Source organism: Jaculus jaculus, chromosome 17 (assembly GCF_020740685.1).
Source record: "Jaculus jaculus isolate mJacJac1 chromosome 17, mJacJac1.mat.Y.cur, whole genome shotgun sequence".
Taxonomy (NCBI): domain Eukaryota; kingdom Metazoa; phylum Chordata; class Mammalia; order Rodentia; family Dipodidae; genus Jaculus; species Jaculus jaculus.
The window spans coordinates 1371114-1394696 of record NC_059118.1 but is presented as its reverse complement, the minus strand read 5'-3'; the positions used below and the strand labels follow the sequence as shown (position 1 = coordinate 1394696).

At 41.5% G+C, this 23583-nt stretch overlaps 1 protein-coding gene across 1 annotated transcript in view; it reads left to right on the top strand.

Annotated features, from left to right (window-relative positions):
- Window positions 1-23583, top strand: part of Kif15 (kinesin family member 15) — a 73779-nt gene that overhangs the window by 5921 nt on the left and 44275 nt on the right. The window contains exons 2-10 of the mRNA XM_004662134.2: window positions 958-1000; window positions 1444-1627; window positions 4931-5007; window positions 6945-6982; window positions 9266-9363; window positions 14490-14669; window positions 18143-18352; window positions 21855-21980; window positions 22391-22513. Of these exons, the coding sequence (XP_004662191.2) occupies window positions 958-1000; window positions 1444-1627; window positions 4931-5007; window positions 6945-6982; window positions 9266-9363; window positions 14490-14669; window positions 18143-18352; window positions 21855-21980; window positions 22391-22513 (1079 nt within the window). The remainder of the gene's footprint in view (window positions 1-957; window positions 1001-1443; window positions 1628-4930; window positions 5008-6944; window positions 6983-9265; window positions 9364-14489; window positions 14670-18142; window positions 18353-21854; window positions 21981-22390; window positions 22514-23583) is intronic.

Here is a 23583-nt window from a genome sequence, read left to right as displayed (position 1 = left end):
TGTGGTGGCACACATCTTTAATCCCAGCACTCGGGAGGCAGAGGTAGGAGGATTGCTGTGAGTTCGAGGCCACCCTGAGACTCCATAGTGAATTCCAGGTCTGCCTGGGCTAGAGTGAGACCCTACCTTGAAATACAAACAAACAAATAAACAAAAAACCTGGAAGTTTTACTTATTTATTTATTTTAATTTATTTTATTTTTATTGACAGTATCCCATGGTAATTCCTTCCCTCCCCTCACCTTCCCCTTTGAAGCTCCACTCTCCATCATATCCCCTTCCCCTCTCAATCAGTTTTAAATCCTAGTGCTTCTAAGGCCAATTTCTGGGAGCTTGTGAACAGAGATAGGTGAAGAAGAGTCCTTGCTTTAGACAAGTGGAAGGTGAAGACCAACTCGAAAGTTGCCCTCTGATCTCTGTACGAGTGTGGGTGCACACACATATCATGTACACTAAAACATTTTTTTAAACCAAGAAAAGGGAATATTGTGCTGGAGAGACAGCTTAGTGATTAAGACGCTTGCCTGTGAAGCCAAAGAAGGAGACAGATTCAATTCCCCAGGAGCCACATAAGCCTGATGCACATGGTGGTGCATGTGTTTGGAGGCCTTGGCATGTCCATTCTCTCTGTCTCCCTCTTAAATAAATAAAAATAAAAATTTAAAAAGCATATTGTTGGCTCTATTCCATAGGGGTGGCCTTAGGTTTCAAAATTGTAGGATAACAGGCATCTTGCTATCTGTTAAGCAGTAAATTTTACAGTGTAACTTATTTTTTCTTGAGACTAGCTAGCCATGGGTCATTAGGAGTTAGGCTACAGATGTGTGTGTAAGATATAAAAAATCACTAGGGCTTAAGCTTCAAGTAGTTGTAGCCTGGTTGTTAAAGCATAGGAATTTTGCTTATAGTTTTTGACCTTTTATCTCTACAGATCTCTTGCCTTTTTTTTTTTTCTAGCTGATTTACGCAATGGGACAAATTCTCAGTCTAACCAGTCAAGGTAAGAAAAAAGTCTTGTTGATGAGCCAAAAGGAGTATTTTGCATAGTGAATAATGCTTTTAAATTTAGCTTGTCCTTAATCAGCTCAAAGTATGGGAAATTGCATACCTCCTCATGCCCTCCCAATTTCTAAGCTAAGCTATAGAAAGAATTGCAAAATCCTCCCTTGGAATAACTTAAGGTATAATTGTTAGAGAGGGAATAAAAGATAAGGAGTGTTTGGAGCTCTCAGAAATGAACTTCCTTTGATTTTTATTTGCATTAAAGGCTTGTAAATGTGTCTACTGGAAAATAAATCTGCAACGGATAAGTCAAGTGGGGTAGGTCTAGAACTTGTAAGGGAATTCTCATTAAGAAAATGTTAGAGACAATTTGAGACTCAGGTCTCTTCAGTTTCTTTTATCCAATAACCTTACCTATTAACTTTGTTGTTTTGGTCTTAGTAATGAAGGTGATGCTATCAAAGTTTTTGTGCGAATTCGCCCACCTGCAGAAGGCACTAAATCAGCTGATGGGGAACAGAGCTTGTGCTTATCTGTGCTCTCCCACACCACTGTCCGGTTGCATTCCAAGCCAGACCCCAAGACCTTCATGTTTGATTATGTCGCGGACATGGACACCACTCAGGTAGTGATCCATGAAATTTAACATTTGACTTGGAATGTACAAGGCTTTGTTAGGAGCTAACTTCTGGTCTCTTTAAAATTTATTTTTATATTGTTATTTATTTTACAGAGAATGGGGATGCCAGGGCCTTCAGCCACTGTAAATGAACTCCATATGCATGCGCCATCTTGTGCATCTGACTTATGTGTGTTCTGGGGAATCGAACCTGAGTCCTTGGGCTTTCAGGCATGAGCCTTAATTGCTAAGCCATCTCTCCAGCCTTCTCTCTCTCTCTCTCTCTCTCTCTTTTTTTTTTTTTGATGTAGGGTCTCGATCTAGCCTGGGCTGACCTGGAATTCACTATGTAGTCTTAGGGTGGCCTCGAACTCATGGTGATCCTCCTACCTCTGCCTCCCGAGTGCTGGGATTAAAGGTGTGCACCACCATGCCCGGCTTCTTTATTTTTGGTTTTTCAAGGTAGGGTCTCACTGTAGCACAGGCTGACCTGGAATTAATTCATCATTTAGTCTCAGGGTGGCTTCGAATGCACAGTGATCTCCCTGCCTCTGCCTCCTGAGTGCTGGGATTAAAGGTGTGCAAACTTTGTGCCAGAAAAACACACATTGCTTCATTGTTTCTTTTGTATGCATACTGGAGATTAATGTGGACGTCCTTTTCAAAGACACTTGATCAGTAAACACAAATGAATGATTAGTTTAAGGATTTAAGATTACTATGATATCAATAACGTCTTTCTAATTAAGGCCAGTTTAATTAAGGTCCAACACTATCCAAAAGAATTTTCTGCAGTGATGGAAGTGTTTTTGTGTCTAAGCTGTCTGTTATGATAACATATAGATGGTTTCTCAGATACATTAGCCACATATGGCTATAGAACATTTGAGGTATTGGTGTGGTAGTGTATGCCTTTAATCCCAGCACTTGGGAGGCAGAGGTAGGAGGATCATTGTGTGAGTTTGAGGCCACCCTGAGAGATTGTAAATTCCAGGTCAGCCTGGCCTAGCACAAGACCCTATCTTGAAAAACTTAAAAAAGGAAGGAAAGGAAGCTAGGAAGGAAAGGAAAGGAAAGGAAAGGAAAGGAAAGGAAAGGAAAGGAGAGGAGAGGAGAGGAGAGGAGAGGGGAGGGGAGGGGAGGGGAGGGGAGGGGAGGGGAGGGGAGGGGAGGGGAGGGGAGGGGAGGGGAGGGGAGGGGAGGGGAGGGGAGGGGAGGGGAGGGGAGGGGAGGGGAGGGGAGGGGAGGGGAGGGGAGGGGAGGGGAGGGGAGGGGAGGGGAGGGGAGGGGAGGGAAGGAAGGAAGGAAAGCTAGGAAAGGAAGGAAGGAAGGGAGGGAAGAAAAAATTACACACAAAAAAAGAGAACATTTGAAATATGGCTAGTGTGTTGGCTGAACAAAGTTTTATCCAACTTTAATTTATTTATGTTAGTCACATGTTGCTAAGAGCTACTATATTGGACATCACAGGTCTTGATTATTATATACATGATGAATGTTTTGATGAAATACTTAGATCTTTAGATCTTTTTCATTTTCTTCTAGGACATTGCTGGCCAGCAGAAATATAAAATGAGTCACATACATAAATTTTACATTTCCAGTATATATATTGAAAAAAAAAGTAAAAGGAAAAGGTAAAATTAGTTGTAATCATTGTTGCAGTCAGGCTCGCATTGCTGGTAGAAATCACCCAACCAAGACCAGCTTTTGGGAAAAAGAGGTTTATTTTGGCTTGTAGGCTCAAGAGGAAGCTCCACGATGGCAGGGGAAAATGAAGGCATGAGCAGAGAGGGTGGGCATCACCCCCTGGCCAACATAAGGTGGACAATAGCAACAGGAGAGTGTGCCAAACACTGGCATGGGGAAACTGGCTATAACACCCATAAGCCTGCCCCCAACAATACACTCCCTCCAAGTGGTATTAATTCCCAAATCTCCATTAGCTGGGAATCTAGCATTCAGAACATGGAAGTTTATGGGGAACACCTGAATCAAACCACCACAATCATGTATGTTTTTTAATATGCCCCAAATACCAAAATACCTCAAACTCTCCACAGTCCTGCTTCTGCCTCCTAAGTGCTGGGATTAAAGGCATGCACCACCACGCCCACCTCTAGATGTGTGCTTTTCTTTGTGGTGGGGGAGCTTTTTGAGGTAGGGTCTTACTGTGGTCCAGGCTGACCTGGAATTAACTATGTAATCTCAGGGTGCCCTTGAACTCATGGTGATCCTTCTACCTCTGCCTCCCGAGTGCTGGGATTAAAGGTGTGTGCCACCACGCCCACCAAGATGTGTGCGTTTTTTATGGAGATAATATTATTTTTAAAAATTGAAACAAATTTGTAAACTGAATAATATCAACACTTGAAGAAAAAGTAAAAATATATATGTATCTGGGGCTGGGAAGATTGCTCATTGGTTAAAGGTGCTTGCTTGCAAAGCCTATCTGTCTGGATTTAATGCCCTAGCCACCCATGTAAGCTGGATACAGAGAGGCCCAAGTGTCTGGTGTTCATTTGCAGTATCAAGAGGCCCAGAGGTACCCATATCCATACACAAATAAATAATCAAATATATATGTTTATATATTGTAGAAGTAGATATGGTTAAGAGCCAGGTGTTCCTTTAATCCTAGCACTTGGTAGGCTGAGTTAGAGAATTACCATGAATTCCAGGCCAGCCAGAACTACAGAATAAGTTCCAAGGTCAGCCTAGGCTAGAGTGAGACTGCCTCCTCCCAAACAACAACAACAACAAACAAATAAATAAAAACAGCAGAAATAAATAAGGTTAAAAACAATTGAGTTGGGCACTAAAGTTAGTTTTCTCAGATTCTGCCATGTGGTCAGGTTTTTAACATGTTGGTCCAAAGCAACAGATGTGCTCATTAAATTATAATTGTAGATTATTAAACCTAACTTTGTTAATAATTTTGTCATCTTTGATGTTTTAGCCATTTTTCACTATTTATTTTATTTATTTGCAAGCAGAGGGGAGGGGGAAAGAGAATGAGTGTACCACTTTGTGCATCTGGCTCTACTTTGGTACTGGGGAATGGAACCTGGGTTGTTAGGTTCTGCAGGCAAATGCCTTAAACACTGAGCCATCTCTCTTACCCCCATTTTTCCTGTTTTCTTTCTTTTTTGGTTTTTCGAGGTAGGGTTTCACTCTATAGTAGATGCAATTTCTATGTTACCATGTGTTAAAAGTCTAAGCACTCAGTTTTTATTGTTATTGTGGTATGTAGGCTAGAAGTGTTCTTATTTTTCTAAAAAGTTACTGTGTGTTATGATTATATTGTAGGAGTCTGTATTCTCAACTGTGGCGAAAAGCATTGTGGAGTCTTGCATGAGTGGTTATAATGGGACCATCTTTGCATAGTAAGTTGTTGATTTTCCAAAAATAAGAGTACAATAATACTTTTATTAGTTTCTTATTACTGCTTTGACAAATTACCCCAAACTCAATAGCTTAAAACAACATTAATTTGTTATCTCATAGTTTGTTTGTTTTTTCAAGATAGGGTCTCAAGCCCAGGCTGACCTGATATTTTAGTTCTTTTAAGTTGGGAGTTCAGCTTAAATCTCAGTAGACTAAAATCAAGCTGTTAGCAGGGCTTCATTTTTTCCTGGACACTGTACAGAAAAGAAAAACAAACAAACCCTGTTTTCTTTTTCCAGCTTCTAAAGGCAACTGATCTTACTTGGCTTTCCATCTCTTTTCTCTATTTTTATTTTTTAAATATTTTTATTTTTATTTATTTATTTGAGAGAGAGAGGGTAAGAGAGAGAGAGAGAGAGGAGAGAGAGAATGGGCATGCCAGGGCCTCCAGCCACTGCAAACGAATTCCAGAAACATGCGCTCCCTTGTGCATCTGGCTAATGTGGATCCTGGGGAATCGAGCCTTGAACTGGGGTCCTAAGGCTTCACAGGCAAGTGCTTAACTGCTAAGCCATCTCTCCAGCCCCCCGCCTTTTTTTTCTTATTTGGAGAACATTTAACCAGAAAGTAAATTTTTACATGGCTTTGGAGGTAGCTCAAAATTCTTTCCTTAGCATTACCTGAAACCTAGCATGGTGAAGTATACCTGTAATCCCAGCACTTAGAAGGTAGAAGGAGGAAGAATAGAAGTTCAAGCCGTCCTTGGCTACTGAGGGAGTATGAGATCATCCTGGGCTAAATGAGACCCTGTCAGTCAATCAATAAATAAAATAATGAGAGCTGGGTGTGGTAGTACATGCCTTTAATCCCAGCACTCAGGATGCAGAGGTAGGAGGATTGTCGTGAGTTCTAGGCCACCTTAAGACTACATAGTTAATTCCAGGTCAGCCTGGGCTAGAGTGAGACCCTACCTCAAAAAACCAAAAAATAAAATAATGAGGTTGGTTTTTATATTGGCTTAGATGCCCAAGATTAGAAATAAAATATAACTTTTTATGAGGAGATTTTATATCCTGGTTGTTGCAGTCAGGTTCACATTGCTGGCAGAAATCACCTGACCAAGAGCACCTTGTGGGGAAAAAAGGTTTATTTTGGCTTACAGACTGGAGGGGAAGAAGCTCCATGATGGCAGGGAAAAACGATGGCATGAGCAGAGGCTGGGCATCACCCCCTGCCAACATAAAGTGGACAATAGCCATAGGAGAGTATGCCAAACACTGGCAAGGGGGGACACTGGCTATAACACCCATGCGCCCACCCCCAACAATATACTGTCTCCAGAAGGCATTAACTCCAAATCTCCATCAGCTGGGAACCTAGCATTCAGAACACCTAAGCTTACAGGGGACACCTGAATCAAACCACCACACTGGTAGATTATATTAAAATTAGAAAGGTAGGGCTGGAGAAATGGCTAAGTGATTAAAGTTGCTTACTTTCCAAGCCTGATGGCCTGGATTCAGTTTCCCAGCATCCTCATGGAGCCAGATACACAAAGTGGTACATGCGTGTAGGGTTCATTTGGAGTGGCAAGAAGCCCTGTATGCCCATCTTTTTACTCTCTGTCCCTCCTTCCTTCTCTGTCTCTTCCTTCTCTTTCTCTCTCCCCTTTTCCCTTTGTGTCTATCTCTCAAATAATAAAGACATTTAAAAAAATTTTAAAAATCAAATTAGAAGGGTAGTTTCAATTTTATATGTTAAAGTAATATATGAAACATTCTTTTAGCCAGGCATGGTGGTACATGCCTTTAATCCAGCCTGTGACTACAGAGTGAGTTCCAGGTCAGCCTGAGCTAGAGTGAGATCCTACACTGAGGAAATAAATAAATAAATAAATAAATAAATAAATAAATAAATAAATATTCTTTCTTTGCAGTGGGCAGACTGGCTCAGGAAAGACTTTTACTATGATGGGTAAGTAACAATTAATGTTTACTGGTTGGATGTAGATGTATTCTTTCTGTGAAGATAATACGTAATACATTTTGAGAGAGGCATTATTTCTGTGTATGATGCTGTTCTCATATAATTAGGGTGTTCCCTAGGCTTCTGTTAGATTATAAGTTTCTAGAGAGCAAAGTCCAAGGGCTAACCATGTTTGGAGCTATGTTCATCTCAGCTTAATGCTTAGCGCACACTGAGTACTGAGCACCATTTATCAATAGGGTTTAATGATTTTTTTTTTTTTATAAATGTCTAACCATATAACCACTACTAAGATTAAAATTCCGGGCTGGAAGGATGCTTAGTGTTTCAGGCGTTTGCCTGCAAAGCCAAAGGACACAGGTTCAATTCCCCAGGACCCACGTTAGCTGGATGCACAAGGGGACACACACATCTGGAATTTGTTTGCAGTGGCACCTATTTTCTCTCTTTCCCCCTTCTTTCTCTGTCAAATAAGTAAGTAAATACAAATTATTTTTTAAAATAAGGTTAAGATTCTGAGTTTTTAACAACTTCTGTCCCATTTGCTGAAGTACCCATTTGAATCTCTCCTCTCTCCAAATCTAATTGTACCAAATGTATTCTTTTTGGTTTTTAGAGGTAGGGTCTCATTCTAGCCCAGGCTGACCAGGAACTTACTCTGTAGTCTCAGGCTGGCCTCAAACTCATGGCAGTCCTCCTACCTCTGCCTCCTGCACCACTGTTCCCAGCTTGAATTTTTCATTCTGCTGATGGGCATTTATTTTTTACTAGTTTTGCATTATATTCTGCTACTGTGGACATTATTTTTTTGTATGTGCTTTTTAAAAAAAGTTTTTATGGGGCTGGAGAGATGGCTTAGCAGTTAAGGCATTTGCCTGCTAAACCTAAGGACCCAGGTTTGATTCCTCAGGGCCCACGTAAGCCAGATGCACAAAGGGGGCACAAGCATCTGGAATTCGTTTGCAGTGGCTAGAGGCTCTGGTGTGCCCATTCTCTCTTTCTCTATCTGCCTCTCCCCACCCCCCCCCGCCATGTGTGTGTTAAGTAAATAAAATAAAAACTTTTCTTATTTTATTTATTTCTTTTAATATAATTTTTATTTACTTGAGAGGGAGAGGGAGAAAGAAGCAGATAGAGAATTGGCACATCAGGTCCTCTAGCCACTACAAATAACTCCAGACACATGTGCCACCTTGTGTATCTGGCTTACGTGGGTCCTAGGGAATCAAACCTGGGTCCTTTGGCTTTGCAGGCAAACATCTTAACCACTAAGCCATCTCTCCATCCCATTTTTATTTATTTATTTGTAAGGGAGAGAGAGAAAGAGGCAGATAGAGAATGGGCATGCCAGGGCCTCTAGACACTGTAAAGGAACTCCACACACATGCTTCATCTTTTGCATCTAGCTTATGCGGGTGCTGGGGAATTGAACCTGGTCCTTAGGCTTTGCAGGCAAGTGCCTTAACTGCTAAGCCATCTCTCCAGGCTTGTATCTGCTTTTTGAAGTCACTTCTTTTGGATGTTATCAGGAATAGAACTGCTGGAATGAAGTTAATTTATAGGAAAATGAACATTAGAAAGAGTGATTATAATAAGAATTTAAATAACTCATCATTAATACTAGTTATGATTTTAACAGCTGCCCAGTGCTCAGTCCCCTAGTCCAATTCATGTCTCACATCATTTCTGTGGAGGTAGTGTTTGGTCCTACAGGTTGAATACACACCTCCTTCTCTTCAGATGCTAAGTATAAGCTTCAGTTTATGGCTTCTGAACAAACAGCTGTAAACTGGGATGGTGAGATCAAAGGACAACTTTATCGCTGTCTTTAGGCTTGATAAATTTGCTAGCTGCACAATGTGATTGTACACTGTATCTTTTTTTTTTTATAAATTGTCCTTTGGGGACTGGAGAGATGGCTTAGCAGTTAAAGTGCTTGCCTGCAAAACCAAAGGACCTCAGTTTGATTCCCCGTTTGGTTCCCCAGTACCCATGTAGAGCTAGATACACAAGGTGGTGCATGCATCTGGAGTTCATTTGCAATAACTAGAAGCCCTGGCATACCCATTCTCTCTCATGCTCGCTCTCGTGTGTGCTTCCTATCTCTCTCTCTCTCTGCCTGTTTTCCTCTTTCAAATAAATAAAATTTTTTAAAATATGTTTAAAAATCTAGAACATTTAATATGTAATAAAATTGCCTTTTGGTATTGTTATTTTAAAGGACTCATAATAAAAATCAACAGGCTTTTTCTTTTAATTTTTTTTTTTTAGGACCATCTGACTCCGATAATTTTTCTCATAACTTGAGAGGAGTAATCCCACGAAGTTTTGAATATTTGTTTTCCTTAATCAATCGTGAAAAGGAGAAGGTAAAGCTAATTATGAAAGTAAAATGGGGGGACTAGAGAGATGGTGTAGGAGCTAAGATGCTTGCCTGTGAAGCCTAGGGACCCAGGTTTTATTCTCCTGGTCCCACATAAGCCAGTTGCACATGGTAGCACATGTATCTGGCTAGATGCCCTGGAATGCCCCCCCCTTTCTCTCTCTCTCTCTCTCTCTAATAAGTTTAAAAGATAAAAAAAAAGTAAAATAGGCCCGGAGTGGTGGTGCATGCCTTTAATCCCAGAACTTGGGAGGCAGACATAAGATCATGGTGAATTTGAGGTCAGCCTGGAGCTAAAGAGTGAGTTCCAGGTCAGCCTGGGCTATAAGATTCTACCTCAAACAAGACGACAGTAACAGCAACAACAAAAAAAGTTAAATGGCCCAGGGTTGGGAGGTGGCTCAGTGGGTAATGTGTAAGTGTGAGTAGTTGAGTTGAGATCCCAAGATCCATGTAAAAGCTAGGCTGAGGAGATAGCTCAGCAGTTAAAAACACTTGCTGCTTAAGCATGAGGGTGTGAGACTTTTTGTTCAACTCCCTAGAACCCACATAAAAAGCTAGTGGAGGCTGGAGAGATGGCTTAGTGGTTAAACACTTGCCTTTGAAGCCTAAGGACCTTGGTTCAAGGCTCGATTCCCCAGTACCTATGTAAGCAAGATTCACAAGGTGGCACATGCATCTGGAGTTTGTTTGCAGTGGTGGGAGGCCTTGATGTGCCCATTTTCTCTCTGTGTTGCTCTCAAATAAATAAACAAAAACAAAAATAAATTTTAAAAGCTGGGTGTGGTCACACGTCTGTAACTCAGTGTAAGGTGGTCAGAGTCCAGAGACTCACTGGGGCTTAATGACCCAAAAAACAAACAAACAAACAAACAAAACACAACACAACTCTGGCAACTGTGGGTTGAGAGAAAATGACTATCTCAAGGAAATGCACAGGTGAACAAGAGAGAAGGGCACCTGAAGTTCCCCTCTGGCCAACCCATAGTTGTCCCAGTGTGTGCATCTGCACATACATGTGCATATAGCACATATCACATGCAAACACAAAAGCTATGACAGGTTTCTGTAATTTCAGCATGACTACAGTGAGAAGGGAGGTGTAGGTAGGAGAATTTTCTAGAGGCATGTGGACCAGCTAGGCTCATGAATATGGCAGTTAACAACAGGAGAACTATACCTTAAACCAGGTAGTCCTCTAACCTCCATATGTGTGCCTTGAGATGTATGATGTGACTCTACTTGTATGTGAACACACACATACACCAAAAACTAATAAAATTGTTCAATAAAATACATACTTTTGAGCTGGGTGTGGTGGCACATGCCTTTAATCCCAGCACTTGGGAGGCAGAGGTAGGATTGCTATGAGTTTGAGGCCACCCTGAGATTACATAGTGAATTCCAGGTCAGCCTGAGCTAGAGTGAGACCTTACCTCAAAAAACAAACAAACAAAAAAATTAAAAATGCATACTGATAATTAGCTTGTAATAGTTGGAAGAAAATGAAATGTCCTCTACAATGTGAGTAGGCTAGTGATATGTAAACCTCATCAGTTCTGGGTTGGAAAGATGGCTCTGATAAAGCTCTTGACACAACAGGAGAATTCTCTGGGAACTTGTGGAAAGCAGAGCAAAGAATAGCAGAGTGAGGAATGCTGTGTTAAATGAGGTAGATGAGTGAGAATGAACCTGAAAGTTATCCCTTGACTGTTACATGCACACACACAATGAATAATAAATTAATTTTTTTAAAAAGTAAATTCTGGGCTGGAGAGATGGCTTAGTGGTTAAGTGCTTGCCTGTGAAGCCTAAGGACCCTGGTTCAAGGCTCGGTTCCCCAGGTCCCACGTTAGCCAGATGCACAAGGGGGCGCACGTGTCTGGAGTTCGTTTGCAGTGGCTGGAAGCCCTGGCGCGCCCATTCTCTCCCTCTCCCTCTATCTGTCTTTCTCTCTGTGTCTGTTGCTCTCAAATAAATAAATAAAAAATGAACAAAAAAAATTTAAAAAAAAAAAGTAAATTCTGCCGGGCGTGGTGGCGCATGCCTTTAGTCCCAGCACTCAGGAGGCAGAGGTAGGAGGATCGCCATGAGTTTGAGGCCACCCTGAGATTACAGAGTTAATTCCAGGTCAGCCTGAGCCAGAGTGAGACCCTACCTCAAAAAAAAAAAAAAAAACCCAAAAAGTAAATTCTTAGGATAAAGTTTAGGATTCTGTGGTCTTTGTTTCCAGTTTAATCTAGTTTTTAGTTTGTGAAACATGCATTATCCTTTACTCAAACTGCTAAGCAACTGCTTCTAAGGCTCTGAAAACATTTTACAAGAAAGTATAAACAGAATCCCCAAAAAGAAAAACACTCTCTCATTTACCCCCTCTAGCTATTGCTAGGCTCATGGGTGACTGCATATGTTGCTAGATCCTCAAAATGTCCAGAGATGATGGGCTGACCCTTGCCTCTCGGTAGCATGTTCTTCCATTTCACTGTTGCCTGCTTGCTTGTGCGTGATGTAGCTCTGTTCAAGGATATGGGCTTTCTACTCTCATTGGCTGCTAAGTTGGGCCATTCTCATGAATTCCAGGGTTAACCCTTGGTGTGGAGCTGGGGAAATGCCTCTGCAGTACGTGCTTGCCACTTGAGCATGATGGCCTGATTTGCCCTGAGTTTGTTATCCTAGCACCCATGTCAATATCTGGGCATACCCATGCATGCCTGTAACCCCCATCCCGTGGGGGGCAGAAGGGAAAATCACTGGGGCTCATTGTTCAGCCCATCTTGTCAGAAAACCAGTAGCTCTGACTTCAGGGAGAGACTATTTCAGGGAAGCATGTAGCTGAGCAAAAAGAGGAAAATGCCCAACATTCTCTGGCCTTCTCAGGTGCACATGAGGCATCTGCATCTGCACACGCAAATACACACCACACATACATGCTTGCACACATAAAAGAGCCTTTGTTACATTCTTTTACTTGTGTGCCAAGGAAATTGTTACTTAGCATTGGATCACCATTAACTCCTTTGTAGAAATATCACTATATTTTAGACATAAAAATGGGATGCCAGTGAAATTCTTTGCATTTCTTTGCTTAAAAATTCTGTTGGGCTGGAGAGAAGGCTTAGCGGTTAAGCGCTTGCCTGTGAAGCCTAAGGACCCCGGTTCGAGGCTCGGTTCCCCAGGTCCCACGTTAGCCAGATGCACAAGGGAGCACACACGTCTGGAGTTCATTTGCAGAGGCTGGAAGCCCTGGCACGCCCATTCTCTCTCTCTCTCTCTCTCTCCCTCTATCTGTCTTTCTCTCTGTGTTTGTCCCTCTCAAATAAATAAATAAACAAATAAATTTAAAAAAAATTCTGTAGGTTTCTGTTTATGTATTAGTCAGTGCTCTCTAGAGGAACAGAACTGATAGAATGTATTGTATTAAAGGGGGAATTTATTGGATTAGCTTATAGCAGTCCAACAATAGCAGTCTGTGGGTTTGAAAGTCAAGGAAACTTGTCGCTGCTCAGTCCACATGGCTGAATGCCTTAGCAGTTCCAATCCAGCACTGAAGTCCGCATTCAGAGGGTGAGAAAACTTGGTTCCAGTGCCTAGGAAGGATTGCCAAACACGATAGATGCAAGTACAAGTAAAGGCACTCACCTATAAGCAGCACAGGCAGCCAGGCAGGAGGGTGGGCTCCTTTCTCTCAGAGCTTCCTTATATAAAGCCCCCTCTGGTATGCCTGCCCATTCTGGGGGAAGGGCTCACTCTGGAAGAAAGACCTCCTCCTTCAGTCAGTCCTTCCTGGAAGCAACCCCAAAAACCCATCCAAGAGATTCCTGTGGATCCCTAAGCAGATCAAGTTGACAACAGAACCTAGTCATCACAGTTTTTATGACACACCAGGGCCTCTAGCTACCATGAACAAACTTCAGACACATATGCCACTCTGTGCATCTGGCTTTACAATGGTACTGGGGAGTTGAACTTGTATCCTTAGCCTTTGCAGGCAAGCTCCTTAACTGCTGAGCTATCTTTCCAGCACTTTCTATAATTTTTTAGAATCAATTTTCAGTATTTTATTTATTTGCAAGCAGAGAGGAGAGCATGGGCATTCCATGGCCTCTTACAGCTGCAAACTCCAGACGCAGGTGCTGCTCTGTGCATCTTGCTTTACATGAGCACTGGGGAATTGAACCCAGGTTTGGCAGGCTTTGGTAACAAGTACCTTTAACCACTGATTGATTTCCCCAGGCCATTTTAGTATTTTTAAAGAACATAATACTTAATTGAAATAAAAAGCCATTAGAAGTTTAGTGTATCAGACAGACAATTATCCATCTGAATGCTTTCTCCAAACTTCTGAGCACCTGCAACCACCGTAATGCTGCTTTTAAAAATGGAACACTGGGACTGGGGAGATGGCTCAGCAGTTTACAGGCACTTGCTTGCAAAATATGTTGGCCCTAGTTCAGTTCCCTAGTACCCACATAAAGCCAGATGCACAAAGTGGTGATACAACTGGTGTTCATTTGCATGGCAAGAACCTAGTACACATGTGCACTTTATCTCTTTCTGTTTCCAAATAACTTAAAAAAAATTTTTTTTTGTTGTTTTTTGCTTTCTGAGGTAGGGTCTCATTCTAGCCCAGGCTGACCTGGAATTCACTATGGAGTCTCAGGGTGACCTCAAACTCATGGCAATCCTCCTACCTCTGCCTCCCGAGTGCTGGGATTAAAGACATGCTCCACCACGCCTGGCTTTTTAAATTTATTTTTATTTGAGACAGGGAGAGGGAGGAGGAGAGAATGGGCACGCTGGAACCTCTAGCCATTGCAAATGAACTCTAGACACATGTGCCAATTTGTGCATCTGGCTTACCTGGGACCTGGAGCATTGAACCTAGGTCCTTAGGCTTTACAGGCAAGCGCCTCAACCGCTAAGCCATCTCTCCAGCCCCAAGTAAATTTTTGAAAAAGAAACAATACATTGCAACTAGTGCTATAGGTATTTTTTAATGTCTTATTTTGTATTGAAGGGTAATAGGAAATTTACACCCTGAGAAGCTGCTCATGACAAGCTGATCATGAATATAGGAAAACATTGTGTCTAAATGAAGCTTTTCCTTTACAGGCTAGAGCTGGAAAGAGTTTCCTCTGTAAGTGTTCTTTTATCGAGGTCTACAATGAGCAGATATATGACCTGCTAGACTCAGCCTCCTCAGGACTGTACTTACGGGAGCACATCAAGAAGGGAGTCTTTGTTGTTGGTGCAGTGGAGCAGGTGGTGACCTCAGCTGCTGAAGCCTATCAGGTGCCATGAGTGTCTGTCTGATGCTTATGTTCTCATGTTATTAAAGCACCCCAGTCTGAAAAAGAAAAAAACTGAGATGCCACATGTTTCTTAAAGTTGTGATATGAAATGTTCTTGAGAAGTAAATAACAAAGAATATGGCAACACTTTATAATCTTTTTAGTTGAAATAGAACTTTGGGTTGGCTATGGGAAGATTGTGAATCCAATTTAGTGAGTTGTTCTGAACCAGCCTGAACTATATAACAAGGCCCTGTCAAAACAAAATAATTTTGGGCTGCTTGACTTTGTATTATTTTAGTGCTGTTTAATTCTTTTTATTTATTTACTTTTGGTTTTTCGAGGTAGGGTTTCACTGTAGCCCAGGCTGACCTGGAATTCACTATGTAGTCTCAGGACAGCCTTAGACTCATGGCACTCCTCCTACCTCTGCCTCCCAAGTTCTGGCATTAAAGGTGTGTGCCACCATGCCCAGTAGTGCTGTTCAATTCTAATTATGTGCTCTTAAAAAACAAGTTACTCTAAAAATGGTAATTCCTTGGTCTATGTTTCTTTCGTTGTACTTGCTGGGCAGATGCCTGTGTGAGGAGCTCTTGGAAACACTATCTTTCACCAGATGGCTCTTTTTCTACTTTTGCTTGCTTGTTATAAGGTGGCAAACCCAGCTTCTGAGCTTTCAGTTCAAGGCAAACAACCTTGTTGACAGGAAAGTCTAAACGCTTTCTGCTCATGTTTTAAGGAACCTGATGTAGACAAATTGTTTTTAAATATTTTTTTTCCTAAATTGGCATCAATCATCTTTTTAGTTTATTATTATTATTATTATTATTATTATTATTATTATTATTATTGAGAGAAAACGGCATAGAGAGAATGTGTGTATGAGTGAGAGAGAGAGGGAGAGAATGGGTATGCCAGAGGCTCTAGCCAATGCAAATGCACTCCAGACACATGTGCCACCTTGTATATCTGGCTTACATGGGTCATGGGGAATCAAACCGTGGTCCTTAGGCTTTGCAGGCAAGTGCCTTAACCTCTAAGCCATCTCTCCAGCCCTTAAATAAAAAAAACTTGGGGGTAGGTGTTCAAGGTAAGGTCTTGCTCTAGCCCATGCTGATCTGGAATTCACTATGTTGTCTCACGGTGGCCTTGAACTCATGGTGATCCTCCTACCTCTGCTGATTAGGTGCTGGGATTAAAGGTGTGCACCACCACACCTGGGAGTATTAAATTTTATCAGATCATTTCTCTGTTGTCACTCAGATGAGCATCTTTTGACTCATTTAGCATGCTAACATGATAAAGGTTTTTTTTTTTGTTTTTTTGGTTTTTTTGGTTTTTTTGGTTTTTTTGAGGTAGGGTCTCACTCTGGTCCAGGCTGACCTGGAATTAACTCTGTCATCTCAGGGTGGCCTTGAACTCATGGCAATCCTCCTACCTTTGCCTCCTGAGTGCTGGGATTAAAGGCATGCGCCACCACGCCCAGCTTTTTGTTTGTTTGGTTTTTTTTTTTTTTGGTTTTTTGGTTTTTCTTTTTTTTTGAAGCAGAGTTGGGCTCTATTGAGATCTTTTTGTTTTGTTTAGTAATGGAGGCCTAAGCATAAAGGATAGCAAAGAGAAGTACTCAGAAGAAAGGTGCATCCCTAGCCTGGAGAGATGGCTTAGCAGCTAAGGCATTTGCCTGCAAAGCCTAAGGACCGGGGTTCAATTCTCCAGGACCCACATAAGCCAAATGCACAAGGGGGTGCATGCATCTGGAGTTCATTTGCAGGGTTGGAGACCCTTGCGTGCCCATTCTCTCTCTCTCTCTCAAATAAATAAATAAAATATTTTTTTTTTTAAAAGGAAAAAAAAGGTGCATCCCTGAGCATGAGTGTTTGGAAGTTTGTATATTTGTTATGCCCTATACCTAGAAATTATGGTAGACCTCATTTTTGAGTTTCAGGAGATTTTTATGTGTGCTTATGCTAGAAAATCAAACCTGAACTTTAATCAGATAAGGTGATTTGGATACACATTGTGTGTAGACTTTCTGATTCTGTGGGGCAGGTATCATATTCTTATTTTACAAAAACAGAGGCAGAGCCTTTTTTCAAATCCTACAAGTGAATAGTGGAGCCAGGTCTGAACGCAAGCTTGCCTGACTCAGAGTCTGTGGTCTGAGCCTTCATGGGTTCAGCTTGTAATGAATGGAGAGGGAAGACCTACTTGGTACCTGAAACTGACAAAACTTTAGGCTGAAGTAATTAGGAGAGTTTTTTTCTTGTTTTTTTGTGGGGGTACAGTCCAGGATTCTCATTATCTAGGAAAAGAAAACTGCAAGATGGGTGTGGTAGCCCAGGTCCATAATCATAGCACTTGGGAGATGGCAATAAGAAGGATCAAGTTTAAGGTCAGCTTAGGCTATATATTGAGTTCAAGGCCACCTTTGATGACATGAGATCCTGCCTAAACACACACACACACACACACACACAGAGAGAGAGAGAGAGAGAGAGAGAGAGAGAGAGAGAGAGGGAAACTTAGAGACTTTATTTGTACTGAGTTAAAGAGATAACTAAATAAGTCTAGATCCTATGCCTTCTGACTTCCTATTTGTTCTCTTTCTTTTATTTATTTGACAGAGAATAAGAAAGACAGATACAGAGTGAGTATGGACACATCAGGGTCTCCTGCCACTGCAAATGCACTCCAGATACATATACCACTTTGTGCATCTGGGTTTATATGGATGCTAGGGAATCACACCTGGGCTGTAAGGCTTTGGAAGCAAGTGTCTTTAGCCACTGAGCCATCTCTCCAGTCTGAAATATTTTATTTATTTGCATGCAAAGACAGAGAGGGAAACTCCAAATGGATGTGCCATTTTGTGCATCTGGCTTCATGTGGATATTGGAAAATTGAACCTAAGCTGCTAGGCTTTGCAAGCAAGTGCCTTTTACCTCAGCAATATCTCCAGCTCCCTTTGTTCTTTCTGTGGCATGAAGACGGGTGGTGAAGTAATTCTTTGATGGGCCAATAATCCTTCTCACATTTTTTTTTTTTTTTCTTGAAGGTATGGTCTCACTGTAGCCCAGGCTGACCTGGAATTCATTCTGTATTCTCAGGGTGGCCTTGAACTCACGGCAATCCTCCTACCTCTGCCTTCCAAGTGCTGAGATTAACGGCATGTGCCACCATGTGCAGCCCTTCTCACATTCTTTATAGGTTTCCTATTGCAGTGCTAATATGTACTGCCTGGAACTTGAGATAATACAATGTCTCTCACAAAGCTGGATAATGGTAGAAAGGCCCTGGGTATTCCTTACCTCTGTTCTAAAGGGAAATTAAGTTGTACAAATGTTTGAAAGTAGGTAATTAACTATGTTAATGTATTCCTTGTTAAAGTGAGTGGTCTGTACGTGATTATTTTGTATTTTAGGTTTGTCTGAGGTGTACTTTTGGCTTCTTCTGATATATTCCCATTTTTCCAAGGTGTTGTCGGGAGGGTGGAGGAACAGACGAGTGGCATCGACATCTATGAACAGAGAATCTTCTAGATCTCACGCAGTCTTTACAATCATAATAGAATCGATGGAGAAAAGCAATGAAACTGTGAATATACGGACCTCCCTACTCAACCTAGTAGATTTAGCAGGATCTGAAAGGCAAAAAGATACCCATGCAGAAGGAATGAGGTTGAAGGTAAGAATTATGATCTTCAACTTATCTGTGAATTCTTACTAAATAAAAATCACTGTCACATTAAGTGTGTGTGTGTGTGTGTGTCTGTGTGTGTGTGTGTCTGTGTGTGTGTGTGTGTGTGTGTGTGTTTGGTTTCAAGATAGTCTCTCATTCTAGCATAGGCTGACCTGGAACTTTGTAGTCCAGGCTGGCCTTATACTCACAGTGATCCTCCTACCTCTGCTTCCCAATTGCTGGGATCAAAGGTCTGCCACCACACCTGGTGGAACAGATTTTTGTTGTTTTTGTTTGTTTGTTTTTCAAGATAGGGTCTCACTCTAGCTCAGGCTGACCTGGAATTCACTATGTAGTCTCAGGGTGGCCTTAAACTCATGGCGATCCTCCTGCCTCCTCTCTAGTGATGGGATTAAAGACATGCACTACCACACCCGGCAGAACAGAGATTTTGTTGTTGTAGGGTAGAGGCAATGAACATAAATAGGGTAGGGCAAGTGACAAGAATGTTTTAGTTGTTGCCAACAGGGTTCAGATAAAGAATGGTATGATATGATCTGCTTCAGGTAATGTTAAGTATTAATCCATGAGCTGTCATCATATATGTGCTGGGATTTAGGTAGAGACAGAGGAGTGATGTGTAAAGGCTTTTTGGATAGAAACAGTGAGTAGCTCTGACATTTCAGTGTGAATGTTAGTGAGAAAGCAAAGAGGCCCAGGTCAGTGAGGACCAAGAGTATCAGGCCAGGTGAACTTTCCAAATATTGGGAAACCCTTAAAAGTTCTGAGCAAATGAGTAACTTCATGAAGAAAGCAATTCTGGCAGGTCATAGTGGCTCATGCCTTTAATCCCAGCACTCGGGAGGCAGAGGTAGGAGGATCGCTGTGATTTTGAGGCCACCCTTAAACTACATAGTGAATTTCAGGTCAGCCTGGCAGCCTGGACTAGAGTGAACCCTACCTCGAAAGAAAAAAAAAAGACAGCAATTCTGTAAACACTTAAATCCTCTAATCCATCATCAACAGAGGAGAATACGAAAGCAGACCCACGATAGTTAATCTTTGAGGCAGGAAGGTACCAGCAGTCTCATGTAATATATATTGCCAATATGTATATATATTTAGTCATGTAAATTACCATTAAAACATGTACAAATTATATAGTTTAGGAATGTAACTTGTGGGAAAGGAGTTAGAAGTCAGGGAGAGTCATGCTTAGAAGTGGTATTTGAGGTCTTGAAAGATGAATCAGTGGGTAGGACTGCTCCTTCAACAAGCAGCTGCCCAAGTCCAAATCTCCAGATCCCACATAAAACAGCTAGGTATGACTGTACACACCTGTAACCCCAGTTCTGCAGGGGAGCAGAGATCCAAAATTCAGTGAAGCTTTGCAAGCTCTGGAAACAGTAAAAAGATTTTGGCTCAAAAACATTCAAGGGGCCAGGCATGGTGGTGTATGCCTTTAATCCCAGCAAAGGTAGGTGGATCACACTGAGCCAAAGGTCACCCTGAGACTAGAGAGTGAATTCCAAGTCAACCTGAACTACACTGAGACCCTACCTCGTAAAACAAACAAACAAAAAAGTCCAAGGAGAGAAGAACAATGGCACTGGACACCTGATGTTCCAATCTGGATACCTCAGGCAACCAAACCCACCACCACAGGTGCACATATGGGCACCACAAGGACACAAACATGCACACTACACATATCATGCGTGCACGCGTGCGTGCGCGCACACACACACACACACACACACACACACACACACACAATGGTATTTGAGTCTTCTGAGCTGTTAGGCAGTTTCAGGCAACCTACTACACATGTTTCTATTGGGGTACGAAGCATAGTAAAATAACATTTATATATTTAAATGCTTTATTTTATTTTTATTTATTTGAGAGAGAAAGAGGCAGGGAGAGAATGGGCATGCCAGGGCCTCCAGCCATTGCAAATGAGCTCCAAATGCATGTGCCACCTTGTGCTTCTGGTTTACATGGGTCCTGGGGAATTGACCCAAGCGGTTAAGGCTTTGCAGGCAAATGCCTTAACCGCTAAGCCATGTCTGCAGCACTTTAAAAAGTTTTTTTCTTTAATATTTTATTTATTTATTTGACAGAGAAAGAGGGAGAGAGAGAGAGAATGGGTGTTCCAGGGCCTCCAGCCACTGCAAACGAACTCCAGACATGTGCACTCCCTTGTGCATCTGGCTGATGTGGGTCCTGGGGAATCAAACCTGGGTCCTTTGGCCTTGTAGGCAAACGCCTTAACCTCTAAGCAATCCCTCCAGCCCCTTAAATTTTTTAAATGTTTTATTTTATTTTTACTTATTCAAAGGGGGGGGGGATAAAATAACAGTAGAGATGTTCTTCAACTTAAAGTGGAGCTACATCCAAAGAAACTAATATTGAAATATCACAAGTCAAAAATGTATTTTTTTTTTTTTTTTTTTTGTGGTTTTTCAAGGGAGGGTCTCACTCTAGCTCAGGCTGACCTGGCATTCACTGTGTAGTCTCAGGTGGCCTCAAACTCTTGACCTTCCTACCTCTGTTTCCCAAGTGCTGGGATTAAATGTATACAGCACCATGCCCAGCCCAAGTCACTTTCTTATTACCACAAGTAGTTTATGGAAAGAAATGGTTTCTTTTAGTTTACAGGGTTTTTAAAAATATATTTTATTTATTTTTATTTGAGAGAGAGAGAATGGCCATGCCAGGGCCTCTAGCCACTGAAAAGGAACTCTAGATACATGTGCCACCTTGTACATTTGGCTTACGTGGGTATTCGGGAATCGGGTCCTTAGGCTTTGCAGCCTCAACTGCTAAGCCATCTCTCCAGCCCCAGCTTACAGTTTTGAGTGGAAGTTTCTATCATGGCAGGGAAAGTGTGGCAAGAGCAGACAGCTAGTGTGCCATCTTCATATCATTAAGGAGGAAATTGAAAAAGTCCAAAAGCACCAACAGGGGCTAGATTATAACATTCTAAGGCTCACCCCCTGAGGCAAACTTCCAAAATGGCATCAGCTACTGGGGATTAAGTATTCCATCACACAAATCTATGGGGGTATTTTACATTCAAATCACCACAACACCTAATTACTGAACATCCCCCTTAGCAGCAGAGTAACTGAAGAGCATTATCTTGTGGTTGTTAGGGAGCTGTGCAGAAAATGAATTTTCTCATGGTTGTCTGGAAGGGTGGTTCACTGTTGCTGACCAGCATTATAGGACAATGTTAGACCTTATTTGATTAGCTGAGGAAAACTCAGAATTCAAAAGTTACATGTGTATTACTTTTCTACCACTGAATAGTTACAGTGGATATCAATTAGGGAAAAGGAGGTAGTTGACCATATCATTTTTTTGCTGAAAAGTTGTCTTTAACTAATTTTGCCCCTATTTTGCCTTTCCATCCCAAACTATCACCCTGGTAGGTATATTTTAGCTCAAAACACCAAAAGCAACAATGCATCTAAATTTTTATTCTTTTTCCTCAATGCTTTAGGAAGCAGGTAACATAAACCGATCATTAAGTTGCCTGGGCCAAGTGATTACTGCACTTGTCGATGTGGGTAACGGCAAACAGAGGCATGTCTGCTACAGAGACTCCAAACTCACCTTCTTATTGCGGGTAAAGCTGATTGTTGGGTATTTGGCTCTTTTTAGTTATGCTTACTAAAAGTGAAAGTGGGATGATCTCTTAGCCATAGTGGTGAGAGTACACCTTTTTATGTATTTATTTTTATTTTTATTTATTTATTTAAGAGTGACAGACAAAGAGACAGACAGAGAGAGAGAGAATGGGCACACTAGGGCCTTCAGCCACTGCAAATGAATTCCAGATGTATGTGCCACCTTGTGCATCTGGCTTACATGGGTACTGGAGAATCAAGCCTTGAACCAGGGTCCTTTGTCTTCACAGGCATGCGCTTAACTGCTAAGACATCTCTCCAGCCCCACCTTTTTTTTTTTTTTTTTTTTTCTGAAAAATATGTTGTGATTTCTCACCTAAAAGCATATACCATTCATGTCATTGAACAGGACTCTCTTGGGGGTAATGCTAAGACAGCTATAATTGCCAATGTTCATCCTGGATCCAGGTGTTTTGGAGAAACACTGTCAACACTTAATTTTGCCCAAAGAGCCAAGCTGATTAAAAACAAGGTAAAATACTAGAGTATATTAAGTAAATTTTTAAAATACTTTTAATTTATTTACCATTTTTGTGATTATCTTAACATTACCATTCTATTTATTTCTCTATAAAGCACAACTATATATAAGATTTATTTTTCTTTACCTTTTCTTTCTCTCTTCCTTTTTTCTCCCTCTCCTTGTAGTGCTGTGGATTAAATACAGTCTCACATTTGCTAGCCAAGCACTCTGCCACTGAGCTACATCTCAGCCCCTCTATTTGGGCAAGTGGTCATTCTTATCCCCTTCATTATCTGTTGGAGTGAAGTGGTCATATTGCCCCTAATCCTGGTTAGATGAGAAGTGCATAGGTCTTGTCCTTTATTTTATTACAAAGAATATGGATTCTGCTAACATGAGTGTTAGTAATACAAGAAGGAAAAGTTAGTAAAGCTTCCTAGTCCTACATCTTGACTTGCCAGCAACCTTTGGAAAGTGTAGAACTGCAGTAATAATTGAAATTATGATGTCACTGAGCTCAGAAATGCCTCATAATAAGACTGGCCATAAGATCAGAAGCAATTAGAAATGACTTCTTAACAAACACCAAACCAGGAGCTTTATATTAGTCACTTCTCAATGGTAAGGGCCCTGCTGCAGCATATGAGTGCTAGGGTATCTGGAACTAGTTTAAGGATGAATTATTTAAGTCTTTCCAGGTGGACAGGAACCTAAAACCAGAACATGGCGGCTTGCAGCCATCAGAGGGGTATTTTCCTTGCTATAGTGATTGGGTATTTCATTAGTGGGCTCTGTGGTGTGACTATTGGCACTTGTTTTTATCCTGTAGATTTTGTGGACCTTTAAACTTGTATATATATATTTAAAAAAAAAAAAACTTTAATTTTATTTTATTTGTTTGAGAGAGAGGCAGAGAGAGAAAGAGTGGGCACATTAGGGCCTTCAGCCACTGCAAATGAACTCCAGACACATGCGCCACCTTGTGCATCTGGCTTATGTGGCTTCTGGGGAATTGAACCTGGGTCCTTTGGCTTTGCAGGCAAGTGCCTTAACTGCTAAGCCATCTCTCCAGTCCTAAA